This window comes from Condylura cristata, unplaced genomic scaffold, assembly GCF_000260355.1.
Source record: "Condylura cristata isolate star-nosed mole 26May11 unplaced genomic scaffold, ConCri1.0 scaffold00028, whole genome shotgun sequence".
Classification (NCBI taxonomy): domain Eukaryota; kingdom Metazoa; phylum Chordata; class Mammalia; order Eulipotyphla; family Talpidae; genus Condylura; species Condylura cristata.
Window position 1 is genome coordinate 25,910,521 of NW_004567129.1, and position 17,846 is coordinate 25,928,366.

Below are 17,846 nucleotides of genomic sequence, written 5' to 3' on the forward strand. Positions count from 1 at the left end.
AGAGAAGCTAAAGCCACTTCTGCATGTTTTCGATTCCCGCCTGCCCCAGAGGTGACCCCATGGAGCGGCAGACCTCTCCTGACCCGCCCACTGCTCCCCTCAGCAGTGTACTTCAGTAGATCTGCCTGTTCTGCTCCCCACTCTATGGTGAATCCCCTCACTGTCCCTGAGCCTCTGGCCTGTACCCCAGGTCTGTATGCACAAATAAATAAATCTTTAAAAAAAAAAAACCACAGTGTGGGTAATTCTTGAGGTAATTATGCTGCATGAAAGAAGAGCTCAAACTAGAGTATAAATATTTTATGAATCCAATTGTCTAAAATTGTAGGAATGACAAATACATCTTTCCTTAGGGTATAACTAATGGTTTCTTGGCTAAGGTGTGGAGTGATAAGAAAGGCCCATGAGGTTGCTCTGTGGGTAGTCATTATCATAATTGCATTATGGGTTCCCTGAGTAAGCACATGTTTTAAAATGTATGAAACTGAATACATCAACTATATACAATGATTGCATGGCAGCTGTTTCTCAGCACAGCATTAGACATTTTACACAAAAATCTCATCACCCATTTGTTTTAGAAAATTGGAAGATTTGGTAGTCCATCTCTCTCATGCCTTGGCAGCAAAAGTGATTGGCCATGTCTTGTGCAATGCAACATTTACTTTTCTCAGTCCTTTTCCTGCCTGCTCCACAGTGGCCTTAAGAGTAGAATGGCAGAAAACCACAAAGCCTTTAGGTGATTTGCTCCACAGTAGCCTTCGTCATAGGATAGGTCTGGAGGGCCTGAGACCTTCTTAGTTTGAATCCTGCAGTCATATTCAAGGGAACACTTGTGAATATCCTCTTAGCATAGGTACATCCCCTCTAGTTGTCTCACTTGCTCCCTGTTAGTGTCCCCCAGTATCCTGTATATTCTGCTCCCACCTGAGCCCAGTCTTCAGCTGAGAAACCTGTAGAGTGGATGTTAGCCTTCAAGGCTTGTGACTCCTTTGCATATGCCAAGGAAAGAGTATCTGCTCCATAAGGAATATGGGACACCCCTTAGAATTAAGGGGCACAATTTATATTGCTTCCAGATGTATAGGAGGCTGTTAGAACTGCCTCTTCCTTAGAGTGATCTCAGGTCATAAAAATTCATGTCATTCAGAACACAAAACCCTATAGTCTTTCCTGGAAGGCTTTGAGGAGCAACACAAATGAGACCAAAGTCTGTACCGAAAGTTGTTCTCTGCTGTCTTGCTGTTTCCTCTGTGGAAGTAAAAATCAAGACCCTTTAGTTTGACAGATCTTAATTCTGTTCTCCCCCACTTCACACAATGGTTGTAACACAGAAGACTGAAGGTATTCTTATCAGTAGGTCCTATTATCACCCATGCCAGAATGATGTAAAGTAGGTAGTTGCTGGGATAGGTAATGTGGAAGCTGAATAAATCTATCACAAGCATCAGATGAGCTCAAGGATGTTTCTCCTTGAAAAGGAGAAACTTTGCAAGCTGCCAGCAGAACCCAGTTCAGGTCTTTGATGGGTATGTGTACACCTAAAACAGTCATAAGGGGTGGGAATGGCATCTTCTGATAGCCTCAGACTACTCATGATTCCCTCTTTGAAAGAAAGGTGTCTGCCTTCCCTGAGCAAGGATGTGGCTGGCATGCACTCTGGAGACCTGCCAGTGGATAAATTCCATATTAAAAAAAATAGAAACAAAAACAAAAAACAACTTAGGTCCATATATCTAACATTCATAGGAAATCTCCCCAGTGTGGATATTTGGATGAACAATGTTCAATTTCTGGCTGAGGACTCCCTCATGATTACTCTTGCAGTTTATCTCTAGTGTGCCTTGCTGAGCTGAAGGAGGAAGCCCATTCTCTATGCATCTTTCTTTGGTGTGAATTTTCTGATGCCGAATGAGGGTAGGCCTTTGACTGAAAGCTTTTCCACATTCACTGCATTTATATAGCCTGTCTGGTTTGTGAACTTTCTGGTGCTGCCTCAGATTAGACCTCTGTCTGAAAGTTTTCCCACACTCAACACACTCATAAGGTTGTTCATTGGTGTGAATTCTCTGATGGTTATTGAGGCTGGAGCTTAGTGTAAAGAATTTCCCACATTCTAAGCACTGATGAGGTATATAGTCTTATCATCTGAAGTCTTTGATGGCTGTTGAGGCTGGAACTTTGACTAAACAATTTCCCACATTCATTACACTCATAAGGTTGCTCACCAGTGTGGACTTTCTGATGTTTCATGAAGTCAAAGCTTCTACTGAAGGCTTTCCCACATTCACTACACCCATAAGTTTGTTCACTGTTGTGAACTATCTGATGCTGAATGAGGTTGGCAGTGTGTCTGAAGAATTTCCCATTCATTGCACTTATAAGGTCTTTCTCCAGTGTGAACTCTCCAATGTTTAATTGGGCTGGAGTTGCCATTGAATGGTTTCCCACATACATTGCACTCATGAGCACTTTTGCCAGTGTGAACCCTCTTATGATGAATAAGGTTGCAACATTGACTAAAGAAATTCCCACATTCACTGCACTTGTAAGGTTTTTCACTAGTGTGAGCCCTCTTATGCTGAATGAGGTTGGAGCTTTGGCTAAAGAATTTCCCACATACACTAAACACGTGAGGGCTTTCACCTATGTAAACTCTCTCATGTTTAATGAGGCTCGAGTGCTGGCCAAAGAATTTCCCACATTTACCATATTCATAGGCTTTCCTCTATTGTGAATTCTTTGGTGTTGAGGCCAGCAGCATCGCTAAAGAACATCCCACATTTGCTGCACTCATACAGACTTTCTTCAGTGTGAGTTTTCTGATGCTGAACAAATGTGGATTTGTTGCTGGAAGTACCCTTAATTGATTGCACTTATCGCGGCTTTGCACAGTGTGAAAGTGCACCATGCCTTCAGTATTTTGCTGTGGTTCCTCAGTGCTGGGAGAGATCTGAGGCTGGAGAAAGCTGGATCTGGCCATGAAGGTTTTCCCATCTGCCTTGAATGTGAAAGGCTTCTCTGATGTGTTGTCTCTGCAGATCTTACACATGAGGTCGAGCTCTCATCCCTTCTGGACGACTTGTCGACATTCTGCTGCATCTTTTGCAGGTGAAGGTTTGTACTCAACTCACACTCTCTCCCATAAGCCTCACATGTGTGTGGTTTCTGCCTGGAATGGGTTTCCTGGTGTTCACCCGGGTGCACAATGTCTTTCAAGTGTAGGCCACACATATCACAAGGATAGTCTTTCTGGGTAGACAGAGCAGTCTTGGGATTCCTGTTCTTTGGCAGCCTTTCTGCAGAAACACTATGCTCAGAAGGTTACACCTTTCTCTCTGTTCCATGGCAAAGTTCTGAAAGCAGAGAAATGGTGCTGAAGTTCATGTTAACTCAGAGAGAAGAAAGTAGCCCTGTTACAGATGCATGTCTGGCCCAGGAGTGAGTCCATGGCTTGGTGGCAGGATGAGGAGCCCGAGGTCAGGGTAAGGAAGGGACTACTCTACAGTACTGTGCTTGGGAAAGTCAAAAATAGGGGTGGTCTTACCAAGACCAAGGACACAAATATGGGGTACAGTCTCAGGTGAGTGGCTACTTCACTATGAAGGCTTTCAGAGGGCCCTTGCTGTGGAAAGTGCTTCCAAGAAGGGCTTGTTCAGTCCCAGGAAAAGCTGACTACATCCTAGTAGCTGGTGTTTAAAGGCTACTAACGACATGTGCACATCTCACCGCATGTTAAGTGTACCCCACTTTGGGGTACACCTGGATGAATACCAGTGCCATAGAGGGAGCTGTGGAAAGAGTGAGAGCTGGAGACCCAGCTGGAGCCCAGATGGAGGTTCCAAGTTGGAGTAGATAAGATGGGTGGGCAGTGTGTCACGAAAGCGGCCATTGGATTTGGTACCAGAGTAACCATGAGAATGAGAAAAGTTGCAGGTACAACGTGAAGGCTGAAGTGATGACCCCTGCTTCTCCATGGCCCACTCACCAGAGCCAGGTCCACTGTGTGCCCCTTTTGCCATGGCTGAAGGTGGGTCTGCTCTGTCAGGCACCTAGGCTTCTGCACCTGTCTCCGGGTGGGCAACTGTGTGTGGCCTGAGAGAGGTAAGTCCTGAGGAAAGACAGAGCAGGTGAGGGCTTAGCTTGGCCCCACAACAGACCCCAGGGAAGGAAATGAAATATTATAGAATATACAGGGAGGTCTCAGAAGAGCACCCCAGAAGTCACAGCAAGCAACAATCACGTTGTTCCCTACATTCCTGGGACACAGGAGGTGTTGGCTAAAGGGGAGGAGCAGGAGAACTTCACAGAGGTGGTCTGTCACCCAGATGGGGAGTCATCCAGTCAGGCGGGACCCTTCGGGCTCATGGCAGGACCTGAGCCCTTCCGCACAGGCTTTGGGGCAGCAGGTCTTCAGGCTACTCTGGGGGATGGGCCCTGCTGACAGCTCAGCCCTGGGCCCCACGACATGTAACCAGGGACATGGGGAAGGAAGCAGGACCCGAGGCTCGGGTGCAGGAAGGAAAGAGCTGCAGAGTGGAGCTCAGGAGCCCCTGGGGGTGAGGGTGAAGGCCGTACCCAGCGAGACCACGGGCGAGTGCCAAGTTCTTCAGCATCACATCGCAGTACAGGCGCCTCTGCCTCATCGTGGAGTCCCCACTTCTGGGAGAAGTTAGTGGTCACGTCCTCACAGGTCACGCAGTCCTGTCTTGGTGGGGACAGTGCGGTCCACGGTCAGCTCCTCCCCTCGTGAGTCCCTGTCTGTCCCTGCTCCCCTCCTCCCTGCTCTGCCCCACAGGAGGTCCCAGGCCACTCCACTGGCACGGGGCTCTTTCTTCGCTCCTCGCATGAGCGCTTGGTCAGCCCACGGCCCACAGGAGCTAAGCGCTGCACCTGGGGTGCCGGCCAAACCCCTCTGCTGTGGGTGCCCGCAGTGCCACCATGCCAGGCCTCATACAGAGCGGGGATTGACCTCCCTTAGTCCCACTCCACGCCATGGGGCCAACAGCTCCCACTCCCACGTGCACAGCACCTGCTGGACCACCTTCCCCAACCTGGCCCTCACCCTCCCGCCTCCTGACCCCCATCATAGATTTCTGCGTGGAGCCCCCGTGCCAGTCTGCACATGGCATCCTCTGGGGCGTTCTTGGCAGGCACAGCTATTATCATGCCCCGGAGTGTCCATGACTTTTCATGGGTGCCAACGACAGCACCCACACTTGACTTGAAGGCCCTCCACCTGGCTTCAGTTACCGATGTGACCAAGATGTCAGGCCCGTGCCCCTTGCCTTCTCCTGTGTTCCACATCTGTCCCTTCATCAGTCTCATTCAGAAACCAACCCTCCAGCCTCCTGTCCCCAGAGGCCAGAGTCCAGTGTAAGTCCTCAGCCCAGCCAAGAGTCCGCAGCTCCCCTGCCCCAAGGTCGTAGTCAGCCTGCTCAGAAGGCAGAGGCGGGTGGATAGGCAGCTGCCCACTTTTATGGTAACAGTGAAGTGGGAAGTCACCAGGGGGCTTGAAGGCCGGCTCCTGAGGTGAGACAACCACACCCCACCTTAAACCCCACCCCTGGTGCCTGCTGAGTTGGCGCAGCCAAAGGAAACTTATCTGGGGCAACAAACTACTGCTTCCGCATGCTTTCTGCCCACACTGTATAAAAACCCACAAACCAGGTTATCGGGGTGCAGTCCTTTGGGAAATAGCCCTCTGAGCCCACCAATGTGACGAGTAAATCTCTCTGCCCCTGAGTGCCGTCTGGTTTTCTGGGAAACCGCTATAGCTGTGTTACCTCCACCGAGCCTCAGTGACCTCTCGTGTCTACACCCCTGAAAGTCTGGCAACCTGCAGACCTTTTGCCTGCACGCACCCCCCTGCGCTTCCTCCGGTGGTGCCCAGCATGCCAGCTGCGGTGCCCGAGGCCCGTCAGATCCCGCTTTCCTCTCAAGAGTCATCCCCGCCGTGACCTGGAGTTTTAGCCTGCTGAGTCAGGTACACAACCCAACTGGAAGTGAAGACCAAGCAGATGAGAACAGCAAAGGCAGTTTATTCTGAGCTTGCTGTACAGCAAGGCGGTCAGCCACCATCACTTAGTTTTTAGGAAACAGACTGGGAATGTTTTTTGGTGGGAAAAGGGAGGGTTTCAGGACGCCCTGACTGGGGCTTGCTGGCACAGGGCGGCAGAAGCAGGTTGACCAGCATGTGGGGTCCAGGGTCATTGGCTAGGGGTGCCTATTTGGTTTTCTCTGGTTGGTCCTAACTTGGAAGCAGAATAAAAAAATCAGAGAGGCTATCAGCGATGAGTCCAGTCCTGGTCTGTAGAGGTCAGTTGTTCTAGAAGTTATTGTCTGACTTCCTGGATTGTCACTAGCAATAGCAGTCTGACTTCCGGCATTATAACAGGCCGGCTTCCTGGAGGGTTTGCTGTAGATAAGGGGCTGGTTTCCCTGTGGGTTGCTGCAGGTTGTGGGTCAGAGGTCTGTTTTTGTATACAGTCTGGCCCTGGTCCCTTTTGTAACCGACTCTCAGATCCTAACCAGCTCCCCTAACAGCCCGCCTGCCTGTCCAGCTGCCCCTCTTCTGTTTCAGCGAGGGGTCTTGGGGCATCAGAGCTCACATGGCCAAAGCCTAGCCTTGCTTTTCCACAAAAAATTCCTTCTACCACCAACTTGCCCTTTGCTTTGATGGATCATTTGCCCTTCCAGCTGCTGGAGCATCAGAGTCATCCCTCCATCAGACCCACTACATCAAAACCCTGGTCAGCCAGACTTCAAAGACTGACCCAAAGTCCCATCCCTTCTACCTGCAGTGACCCCTCCAAGCAGCTGGCAAACCCCTTCCTACCCCACACCTGGTCTCCCATCTTCAATCGCTCAGTTCTCGCTTTCCCTGCTTCCATCCTCGCCCTGGTCAGTTTTAGATTCACCATTCAGGGGGAGCCTGTCATGACCTGAGTTGGTTCATCTGCACTGCGCTAAACCTTGATGACTCCCAATAGCCTCGATACCTGCCAGACTCTCCCCCAGCCAGGGCCAAAATGAAAGAACAACTGAAAATTTTTTTTTTAAGATTTATTTATGCTTACAGAACTGGGGTGCTGGCCAGAGGTGCAGGGGCTGTGAGAGGATTCACTAGAGATGGAGTGGGGAGCAGAACAGGCAGATCGACAAAATACACTGCTGAGGGGAGTAGCGGGTGGGTCAGGAGAGGTCTGCCGTGCCAGCTGGGTAAACTCCGGGGCGGGGGACCGAACTTGCACTGAAGTAGCTGCAGCCAGCTTGCAGTGCTGCGCTCTAACCTGTTGTGCCACCAGGGAGGGCCCAGAATGTTTTTACTAAGAAAGTTTAAGCACAATAGGAACAGACACCCAAGGTAAGACTCTGTCCTGGACAGACAGAACAACACCTGGCTATGCCTCGTCTCAACCAAGTCCAGGCTGGTGATGCCTCTAGCACTTAAACTCAGTCTGGAGCCAGAGACCACAGACAGCCTCCCACATGCCTCTCAACCATGAGCTCTTCAAAGTTATCTCTTTGAAGTGTCTCTGGATGTTTCTCCACATGTGGCTTCTCTGTGCGATTCCTTCCAATGGTAGCAGGGTCTAAATCAAAGCCAGAGAAAACAAAAAGATAATCCCTGGGGTTTTAAATCTCTGTGATGCCTTTCCTTTCACAGGAGGAAAGGGGGCTGCCAGGTTGGGGGTTCCATTTGCTCAGTTGACCCCAAGATGGACTTATGGTTTGGTGTTCAGAAAACTCAACTTGAACGTCTTAGAGACATCACGGGGGTGTGGCATCCCTTACCTTGACCCTGAGCCTAAAGCCCTGCCTCATCGTGCCCCTGAAGCCCCCCAGGGCCCTGAGAAACAGCCAGCCAGCCCCACCATGGCACTTCTAGAATTGTCATTCAGCTGTTCTGCAGTGGCAGCCAGGAGGTCACCAGGTCCTGACGTCACAGGCACTTCCCGAGGACCGAGACTGTGGGCATGTCGGGCGGTGGCTGGCCACGTTCAGGCTAGGATTGCCTAAGCCACCTGCCCCCCAGCCCACACATGACCTCAGCGAACCCCACAGCTGTTCCCCTCCCCCAACCAGGGCCAATGTTCTGGCCAGCCGCAGTTCTTATAATTGCAGAGCACACTTTAGCCAAAACCACCGAGGAATTTGATGAAAAGACTTACTTCTCCCAGGTCCTGGAAGTTACATGGCCTGCCTGAGGTCACACAGGGAGAAGGGGAGAGGGAGAAATGGGCACAGAAGGGGAAGCCGAGACTCTGAACCCCTCTAATAACAGATGGATGGAGCAGCCCAGGCTCAGGCCCAATGGCAACTTCAGCAAGCCTGGGGGGCTCATTCCAGGCAAAGGGAGGGGCCTCCAGTTTTAAGTCCTGTACTAGCCAGAACTAGTCCCGGGAGAGCCAGCATTTAGTGATCGGGTGCCACTCCTGTGGGGAGATTGCAGGCTGGGCGTTTTGTGCAGCTCCCTAGCTCTTTGTGGCCCCCCCCAAGAGCGCCTCGCCCATCTTTACCCCCGCCTCCCCCTCAGGTCCCACCGGAGCCTTGTCCACATACATCACCGACCATCTATGGGGGCCCCAGCAACCCTCGTCTCTTGCTGGAATTCCTAATTCCTGGGAAGCCTGTATCCCCACCAGCTGGAATCCCCCTCCGTTGGGGCCCCCCTTTTCCTCTGTTATAATCTACAACTGCTCAACACTGGGAGGCTAACCCACATGTCTCCCATCCAACCCACCTCGAGCTCCATCAGAGCTGGGGTGTCTCACTGTCCTTTATGCCCTCACATCCAAGCGGAAACAGTGGGTCCTTGATGCATATTTACTGAGAGCGTGTGTGAACAAAACGGGTATGGGGGAGCACCGCGGGGTGGGGCCAGAGCAGCAGTGGGCACGTAGGACAGGCATGAGGCGAGCCATCGGCACCCAGGTGCCCAGCCTGCAGAGTACCCCAAATGTCCTGGCACCCGGGGCTCAGCAGATGGGCTGAAGCTCAGGCCTGCGTCCTGGAGGAGGGGCCTTGGTGGGCACTTTCAAGAGGGAGGTGGGAGTGGAGACAGTTCCTTCGGGCCCTGAAAGTCTGCCCCTGCTGCCTTCTGGATTTCTCACGGCCACTGTCTCCCAGCTCCGTAACCGACAGGCCCAGCGCCATCTTTCTCTGCCTCACTGACGCTGGTGGGGGCCGTGAGTCCTGCTCCAGGTGGCCATGGGGGAGACAGTGGGGTTACCAGGGGCACTTGCACAGTTGGAGGGGGCTGCCCTAGACATCCCCTCCCAGAGGGTTGCCTGAGGAACTGTGCTTCCCTGTAGGTTTATTATTTTTTTTAAGATTTATTCATTTATGCATACAGGAACTGGGGAACAGGCAGAGGTGTGGGGTAAGAGGATTCCCCAGAGACACAGTGGGGAGCAGAACAGGCAGATCGTTGAAGTACACTGCTGAGGGGAGCAGCGGGGAGACGGGAGAGGTCTGCAGTGCCATGTGGGTCACTCCCTGGCCGGCATCAAACTCAATGCAGTGGCTGTGGACAGCCTCCTAGTGCTGTGCTTTAACCTGCTGCCCCACCAGGGAGGGCCCTCCCTATAGGTTAAATTTGCATTTCTCCTAAGAAGAGTGAAGTGAGTAACTTTGCCTGTTTAAAACACACTAGTGGTTTCAGGAACTATCTCACAGTGTTTGCCATTTTTTTTTAAGTGGATGGTTACTTTTTCTTCATGATTTTTAAAGCTCTTTATACATGTGGACTCAGGTCTGAGTGCTGGCGATGAAGGCCACAGAAGCCTCATCGGCGGACGAAATCTTGAGTCAGGCCTAGAGATTAGCTGCCGCTCCACACCCGAGTTTCCGCTTTCTTTCCGACAGTGGTTTCTAGTTTTGCAAGACGTTAACATTAGGGGGCACTGAAGGAAAGTGCATGGGGAATCTCAGAGTCAGTTTTGTTCCCCTTCTGTAAAGGGGGAACTTAAAAAAAATAAAGGTTACAAAAGATAGATGCAGGAACAGAACATTTCAGAATTGTTTGTGGGTGGAGGAGAGCTGAGACATCTGAAGTGGGACTGGGGGGACCGGGGGCGTGGCCACGGGAGAAGTCTGGTTAGGAGGTGCTAACCAGGTCAGCAGTAAGGAGGAACTGGGGAGCCCTCCAGGAGACAGATGGACACAGCTCTGAGCACTGGGCTGAAGTTGGAGGTCTCTGTGGGGTGATGAACACCAGGGCAGTGAGGAGGAGGAACAGGGAGTGGGCGGAGAGGGGAGTGGTCAGACTTCTTATTCCCTAAGGAATAATGTTATTTAAACAGTGTACATTTTGTGTTTTAGGAAGTAGAGTCTGCTTCTCTGTGCTTACATAGACAGAGTATCCAAATTAAGTCTGTTTATTTTTTTCCCCTTTAGAGATCTGGTTGCTACATGTTTACTGTAATTCACTTTCCAGTCCTCTGTTAGCAAACATTTAAACTGCCTCTAATCTTTTTGTGTCACAAGGGGAGGAATGCTGATGTGAGTAACTTTGTATCTGTGGCATTCATTATATTTGTAAGAATGTTGCTAGCGATTCCCATCTATAGCAGCTGTAATTTTAATTAATATTTCCAAAGCTTTCTAGAGACCTGATGTCAACTTACCTTCCTACCAGTAACAAATAACGATGCCTTTGCCACACTCCAGCAGCAGTGTTATCAGGCTTGTTTTTATCATAACCAATTGATGCATGAAGCCATGAAGCATTAGGCTTTAAATTTGCACTTCTTCTACGAGTGAAGTGAGTAGCTTTTCTACTGAAAACACTCTAGTGTTTTCCATAAACTATCTCATAGCACTTGATCATTTTTAAAAAGGGGATGGTTATTTTTTTTTTAATTTTTAGAAAACTAAGTATGTGGAAAGGTGATCTTTTTGTCATATGAATAGCAAGTATTTTTTTTTATCAGTGCATCACTTGTGTTTGCTTTGATTTGAACATTTTAAAAATAATAACTTTTTAAAATTCATATGACATCATATATAAGTGGGCCCTTCCTGGTGGTGCAGTGGGTTAAAGTGCAGCATTATGAAGCGATCCCCAGCCACTGCAGCCCTGAGTTCGATCCCCAGCCAGGGAGGTGACCCACAGCACAGTAGACCTCTCCCATCTCTCCCGCTGCTCCCCTCAGCAGTGTACTTCGTCGATCTGCCTGTCCTGCTCCCCACTCTGTCCCTGGGGAATCTTCACTCACTCACGCTGTAGTGGCTGTGGACAGCTTGGTAGTGCTGTGCTTTAACCTGGTGCGCCACCAGGGAGGGCCCTGTTTTTCCTGTTTTTCATGGAAGAACTATCTCTAAGCATCTCTGTAGAGTGGTGTATGCTGACATTTCTCAGAGGGAGAGGGAACTGCCCACCTTCTGTGTTCAGGTGTTGGCCTTGGGCAGAGCCCCAGGCCCTGACAGCAGGGACTGCAGGCCTGCACTGCACCTGGCTCCAGAATCAGAGACCGCCCCTCTCGGTCCTCACATCCTTTGCTGCTGACCCAAGTGTCCTAGGAAAATGCTCTTTCCTGTAGTGTTTGAAGTCCAAAGCTAATCTACTTTTCTTGTGGGGAAAACAGCTTGTGTGGCCAGAGCAGTCAGCGAGTGGATGCAGACCAGAGAGGGGAAGCAGGGAGACCCCGCAAAACACCCGGTGGCCCCAGCTGTCGCTTACTTTTCTGCCTCCAAATGTTCTTCTTCCAGCAAGGCTGAGCCTGAAATGTGCTGTGTCCCTCCTGTCTTCACGAGGCCTCCAGCCAAGAACCCCTCACCCCATCTGACCTTAAATAGTGCAGGCGATGAGGAGACTCAACAAGGAGCAAATAAAGCATAAGCACTGTTTTTCCAATGGAAAAATAAATTTAAAAAAAGGCTTTCGAGCGGATAAAAGATAAATGTTTCCCAGTCAGTTGTACCGGGCCAGACTTTTCACTTCCCGAGAAGCATGCAGGGCCTCCGGGCACCCCTGGGGCTCCATCTCCACTGTCAGGAGGCTGGTGCTCCCCAGGAGAGCAAGCTCATGGCTGCAGGAAGCGGCTCTTCCCGACGGAGCCCCAGCAGCATCCTGAGGAAGCCCGCGCTGGGGCAGAGGAGGAGAATGGCGTTAAAGGGTTTGAGGGTGTCAGAGGCCCCGCGAAGGACCCAACACAGGCTCTGGGGGGTTTCCAGGGCTGGGGAGGGGTCGCCAATGTCCCCGGAAGACTCAGCAAACACCCAGGACAGCAGGCAGGGCGGGGCAGAGGAACTAAGGGGTGCACCCAGGTGGGAACCCCGGCGTTTGGGGAGTGTAGGTACATGAGCTGTCGAAGCAAGACTCGGGGTTCTGCTGAAGCAGTGACACGCGGCAGCCAGAGAAGGGGTGGTGCATTCATTGATCACCAAATGACCCCAAATTGAGGGGCTTGGGACAACTCATAGTGGGATCCCTCAGTTTCTGGGGGCCAGGAGTTCAGACCCAGCTTTGCTGCCATGAGCGTGAGGCCAGGCTGAAGTCTCACCTCCTGCTCACCTGCAAGGTGCTTACACCTCCAGGTCCCCCAGCTTCTCAAGGGCTATTGGCTGAGGCCAGAGGCTGCCTCGTATCCTGCTTTGATGGTAGCTTGGGTTGTCGCTGTGCACTAGCCGAGGGAACAGTGGCGAGTCACCAGCCACCTGAAGTCACCTAGTCGTGCTAGTGACACCCTCAACCTGCAGTATTCCCAGTCAGAAGCAAGGGAGGCAAAGGGAGGCTGGTGCTGAAGATAAGAAAGTTCTACAAGGGCAGAGATACAGGAGTGGGGTGATGGAGGCCGCTGAGAGGCCTTTCTCCCGCAGGTGGGGAAAACAGGTGCTTTCCAAAGGATGTGCTGAAATTGTCCTTCCCTTTGTTCTGGACTGTCCTTGAGCATGCTTTACGGAAACCTTTTTTTTTTTTTTTTTTAAGATTTAGTTTTGTTTATTTATGCATACAAGAGCTGGGGTGTAGGCCAGAGGTGGGGGGGTGAGAGGGTTCCCCAGAGACAGAGTGGGGAGCAGAACAGGTGAATCTACAGAAATCCACTGCTGAGGGGAGCAGGGGAGACAGGAGAGGTCAGCTGTGCCCTGGGGGTCAGCTGGGGATCGAATTCATGTCACAGTGGCTGGCATAGCTTGCTAGTGCTGAGACTTTAACCCCTGTGTCACTTTTAGTTTTATTTTTTAAAATATTCATAGCAATTTTAGTCTTAAAAGTAAAGAGAAAAAGTAACAGTTAAATAAATCCCTCAACAGGCCCTCACTGGTGGCGCAGCACTAAGAAGCTAAAGCCACTTCCACATGAGTTCGATCCCCGCCTGCCCCAGAGGAGACCACATGGCGTGGCAGACCTCTCCTGACCCACCCGCTGCTCCCCTCAGCAGTGTACCTCATCAGTTGGCCTTTTCTGCTCCCCACTCTATCTCCTGTGACTCCTCTCACTCCCCCACACCTCTGGCATACCCAGTTCTGTGTGCATAAAAAAAAAATTCCTCAATAGTAGGTGAGGAAATTACTTGTGGCAGATTTATATAATGAAGCAAATCTCAGAATACTGATTACCTTGGAGAGAGATGATGAGGGAGCCGAGGCAATTTTCTGGAATTCTGGAGATGCTCTATATCTGGATAGTGAGTACGTAGGTTTATTTGTATGTAAAAATATATTCTTACTTGAGGTGCAAGAAAAAAGTGTCCTCGCACTCTCTGTCTCTCTGATTTTGGCAGCCACGATTGAATGGGAGAATACAAGCCCAAAACAAGGAATTCTGGCGGCTCAACTTTGTAAAAAGTAAAGAGACCATTTTGCTCCAAAGATTATAATATTTGAATTTAAAACAGTTGTTAGAGAATTCTTTCCTTGCATCTGTGCCTTCTGGTTGGTTACATTTTAAGTTAAAACTAAAAGCAAGCCAGGAATTAATTTGGCCTTATGGGAAAAAAAATAATAAAAATTAAAATATGTTCAGCTGTACAACCTTTTCAATGAATTACATGTCAAAGAAGAAACGTTATAGAAATGCCAATCTTTCTAAAACATTTCAGGGATGATTTCCTAGTAGTTTATAAGCATTAGACTTAGTTTCTAGTGAGACTTCCCTTTTAAAATGGTAACCGGGCCTCCCTGGTGGCTCAAGGGGTTAAGTTGAAAGCACTGTGAAGCCCTACGCAGCCACTGCAGCATGAGTTCAATCCCCGGCCAGGAAGCTGACCCACATGGCGCAGCAGACCTCTCCTGTCTGCTGCTCCCCTCAGCAGTGTTTTTCAGAAGCTCTGCCTTTTCAGCTCCCCACTCTGTCTCTGGTAACTCCTCCACCCCCTCCCACCTCCGGCCTACATCCCAGCTCTTATCTGCATAAGTAAATATATCTGCAAAACAAAAAATAAAAAAAGGGTCAGGCCCAGTATATTATCCTCGAGAGATTGGAAGTGTTCCGTATTGTTGCATAACCAATCACCTCCAAAGGCTAATCATGTAAAACAATGTCGATTTTGCTCACAGACCTGCAGATTGGAGAGGGCTCCATGAGAGTAGCTAGTCTCTGCTCCACGTGGGCGTCAGTAGGCGCATGTGAAGACAGGGGCTGTCTTCTGAAGTCTCTCACATCTGCAGTCGGTGCTGGCTCTCAGCGGGGGCTGTGGCCAGGACACCCACAGGTGGTGTGTCCATGGGGCTGCTTGGGCTTCCTCACAAGATGGTGGCTGGGCTCCAAGGCTGGGTACGCTGACAGAGAAGACCTGTCAGAAGTGTATCACCTTTTATGACTTGACATTGAACGTCACCTAGTGTTGTTCCCACCACAGCCTCAGGTCTGCTAGATACCAGGGGAAGGAATGTGGACCCATATCTTGGTGAAGGAGGAGTGTCAAGGCCATGTCATCAGAAGGGCACAGGGATGGAATTTTGGAGAATACAATCTGCCACAGAGACCCCGCCCTAACCTCAAACTTTCCCGAGGCTCAGTAACAACAGGCACAGCATAAGATGGAACAAAGTTTGCAGGTCTAATTCTTTCTGCTGCTGCTTTCATTGGAGCAGGAGGCTAGAAGTAAATCCATCATCCCGAACTAAAAGACCGACAGGATCAATTGGGCTGTTATCAGAAAGCCTATGGAAGCCTCAGCATTTGGTAGCTTAAACAAATATCATTTTTTTATCTCAGTGTTTTGTGGGTCAGGAGCCAGGGGAGGCATGAATTGTTAGACTGGACCTTCCTACTTCTCTGCGGGACGCTGCGAGAGAGGTTTTAACCACCAGAGGGCGCAAGGGCCACCATCCTGCCGTCATGGCCAGGCCCTTGCAGCATCTCTTGGCCAGGGAACTGAATAGAAAAGCAGAATCCCAAACCCCAAAGCCAGACTTGCTGAATCAAAATCGGCTTTTTGTCAAGAATCCCTGCCCCAGCGAACCCTGTGTGCACATTGAAGTTTGAGAGGCACCCACCACTGTGATTCTGAGTTAAAGTTACCTCCAAAAAATTGAGGGCCCCCCCCCAGATTTTAGCAACGGGGTGGGGGTGTGGGGGTGTGTGGGGGGTGGGGCTGTTATCAGCTCCCCTAGGAATTTTAATCTGCAGCTAAGACTGAGAACACCGCGAATGTAGCTCGTTCACTCTGCAAGCTTTGCAAAGAAGTGAGCTGTGCAGAGAAGTGGCCTGTCCACACCGCGGGCCGTGGCCCCAGGGAAGATGGAAAGCCCCACGCCCAGGGATTTCCCCGCAGATCCCAGATCCCAGGGACTTCCGGGCTAGAGTGACAGATGTGAGAACGGCCCGAGTCTGGAAATGCTCCAGAGGCAAGGTCGACACCAGCGCCGGGACTGAAATTCTAGCTCCCCGACCCCGTGCAGCCCCGCTATTTTATCTTGCCACCTGCTCTCCACCTTGGCGTCCCGGAGAGGGGAAAACGCATGGATACTCCCCTGCGGAATTCGTTCCAGAAAATGCTCTTCACAATTGCGGCATGCACGGGGCTGCCCCACATGGGTTCAGAAAGTTCGAGAAAGAACTTCCCGAAGTTAGACGTCAAGAAAGAAGGCACCTGGAGCACAGGGGAATTCAGCCGTGCGAGCAGGGATTTTCAGAAATATTTATCCTTCCCCTTTTTGGTAGCGCGCAATAGTTCCCCTGCGTGTTGATGTGCACGCCGGCATCTGCGCCATCCCCCTGCTCAGACCAGAGCAGGCAGGGTGCAGACCTGCAAAGCCCTGACGGAGAACTGGAGATGCTGGAGATTGCAGGGAGCGCAGGGCGGTGTCTGAACAAGGGAACACTTTCCAGATTCTCTCAGATATGGCAACAACCAACTTCTGACGGCTCTTCCCTCCTGTCTGGGAGCTAGTTATTTTATTGCATGTACTTCCTTCTCCACTCCCCACCAAATGAGGGTTTGTCTCGAATTTTTTCTAAACTCTTAACAAAATATCTGTGGAATGAATGAATGGTAAACAGAATGAAGGCTTTTGGGAAATTAAATCTAGGAAGGAAGGGGTGCAGATACATGCAGGGGGCTGCTGGGGAGTACTGTCACCCCGAACCCACCGCTGTGAGTGTGGCGTCTGTGAAACCCGTCAGCACCACTGGGAGAGGCTTCATGCTGTCCAGCAATGCCCAGCTCAGCTGCAGTGCATCCCACCCTGCTGCGCTCCTCTCCTCAGCGCAGAAGAAGGGAGGTAAAGTCTGGAGGGTTTTTCTGCCCACACGCAATGTCCATATTCTCTGAAGGGCTCCTGCCCACCTCCCTATTCCTCTGCCTTAGAAACATCTTTCCCTCTGGGACCCCAAACAGCCTCCCCCAGATGTGTAGGAGGAGGGGACCCAGGAAGTGACACACCTGCCTTCACAGTGCACACCCACTTGTGCAAAACGTTTACACGCACACCTGGGCTCGCACACACGAGCGCACAGGTGCACGCGCACACACACATCCCATTCCTGCCCTTTCAGGATGAGGCCACGACCCAGCCCCTGCCCCTGGTGGGCTGCCTTTGCCACGCTTCCCTCCTACACCTTCCACTTCCTTGCTTGAGACCAAGCCCCCAGGGCCTACAGTGCCCCTCCTGGGTGACAAGGGCCAGGGGCAAGGCCCCAGCCCAGGCCTCAGGTCTGGCTGCACGTGCAGCAGGCTTGTCTATACCGGCGCACGCTTGGGGCTCAGGTCCGGCTGCGTGGCGTATACATAGCGCAGCATTGTACGTAACGCACAATGCAGTAACGCAAGTGTGCCCGTGCGCAAGTGTGCATGCTTGTGCATGCATGCACAAGTGTGTACATGTCTGTGCATGCGCACACGTGTGTGCATGTCTGTGCACAAGTGGGAGTACATGTCTGTGCACGCACAGGTTTGTACATGTCTCTGCACAAGTGTGTGTGCATGTCTGTGCGTGCACAGGTGTGTACATGTCTCTGTGCGCACAAGTGTGTGTACATGTCGCTGTGTGTGTACATGTCTCTGCGTGCGTGAAGGCAGGTGCATCACTTCCTGGCATCATTTCCTGGCTCCCCTCCTCCTACACGTCTGGGGGAGGCGCCCTGTTTGGGGTCCCAGAGGAAAGCTGTTTCTGACGGTTTCTACGGCAGAGGAATTGCACATGACAGTGTTCACAGCATGCACCTGAATAGTCACCCCTGTGCTCCCCCCCCACGCCCCCCTCCCCCCGCTCGCTTCCCGCCCCTCCTTTCAGCCCGCTGACAGTCCTCCATGCTGCTCAATCAGTGGCCCCACCTGACTCCTCTGCATTCTGGTCAGTAATGAAGAACAATTTCACATAATAAAATGCACCCCTTCTTTGACTCATACTGATCCCACACCTGTTCATTAAGTGTTTATCACGCCTGAAGTGTA

General features: G+C 51.0%; 1 protein-coding gene across 1 annotated transcript; it reads right to left on the reverse strand.

Moving 5' to 3' along the window:
• Window positions 1-1,514: 1,514 nt before the first annotated feature.
• Window positions 1,515-5,169, reverse strand: ZNF792 (zinc finger protein 792). The gene is given in 7 exon segments (XM_012730479.1): window positions 1,515-1,541; window positions 2,861-3,051; window positions 3,054-3,356; window positions 3,989-4,111; window positions 4,574-4,641; window positions 4,643-4,708; window positions 5,066-5,169. Coding segments are annotated over 7 exon segments (882 nt in total).
• Between the last annotated feature and the right edge of the window lie 12,677 nt (window positions 5,170-17,846).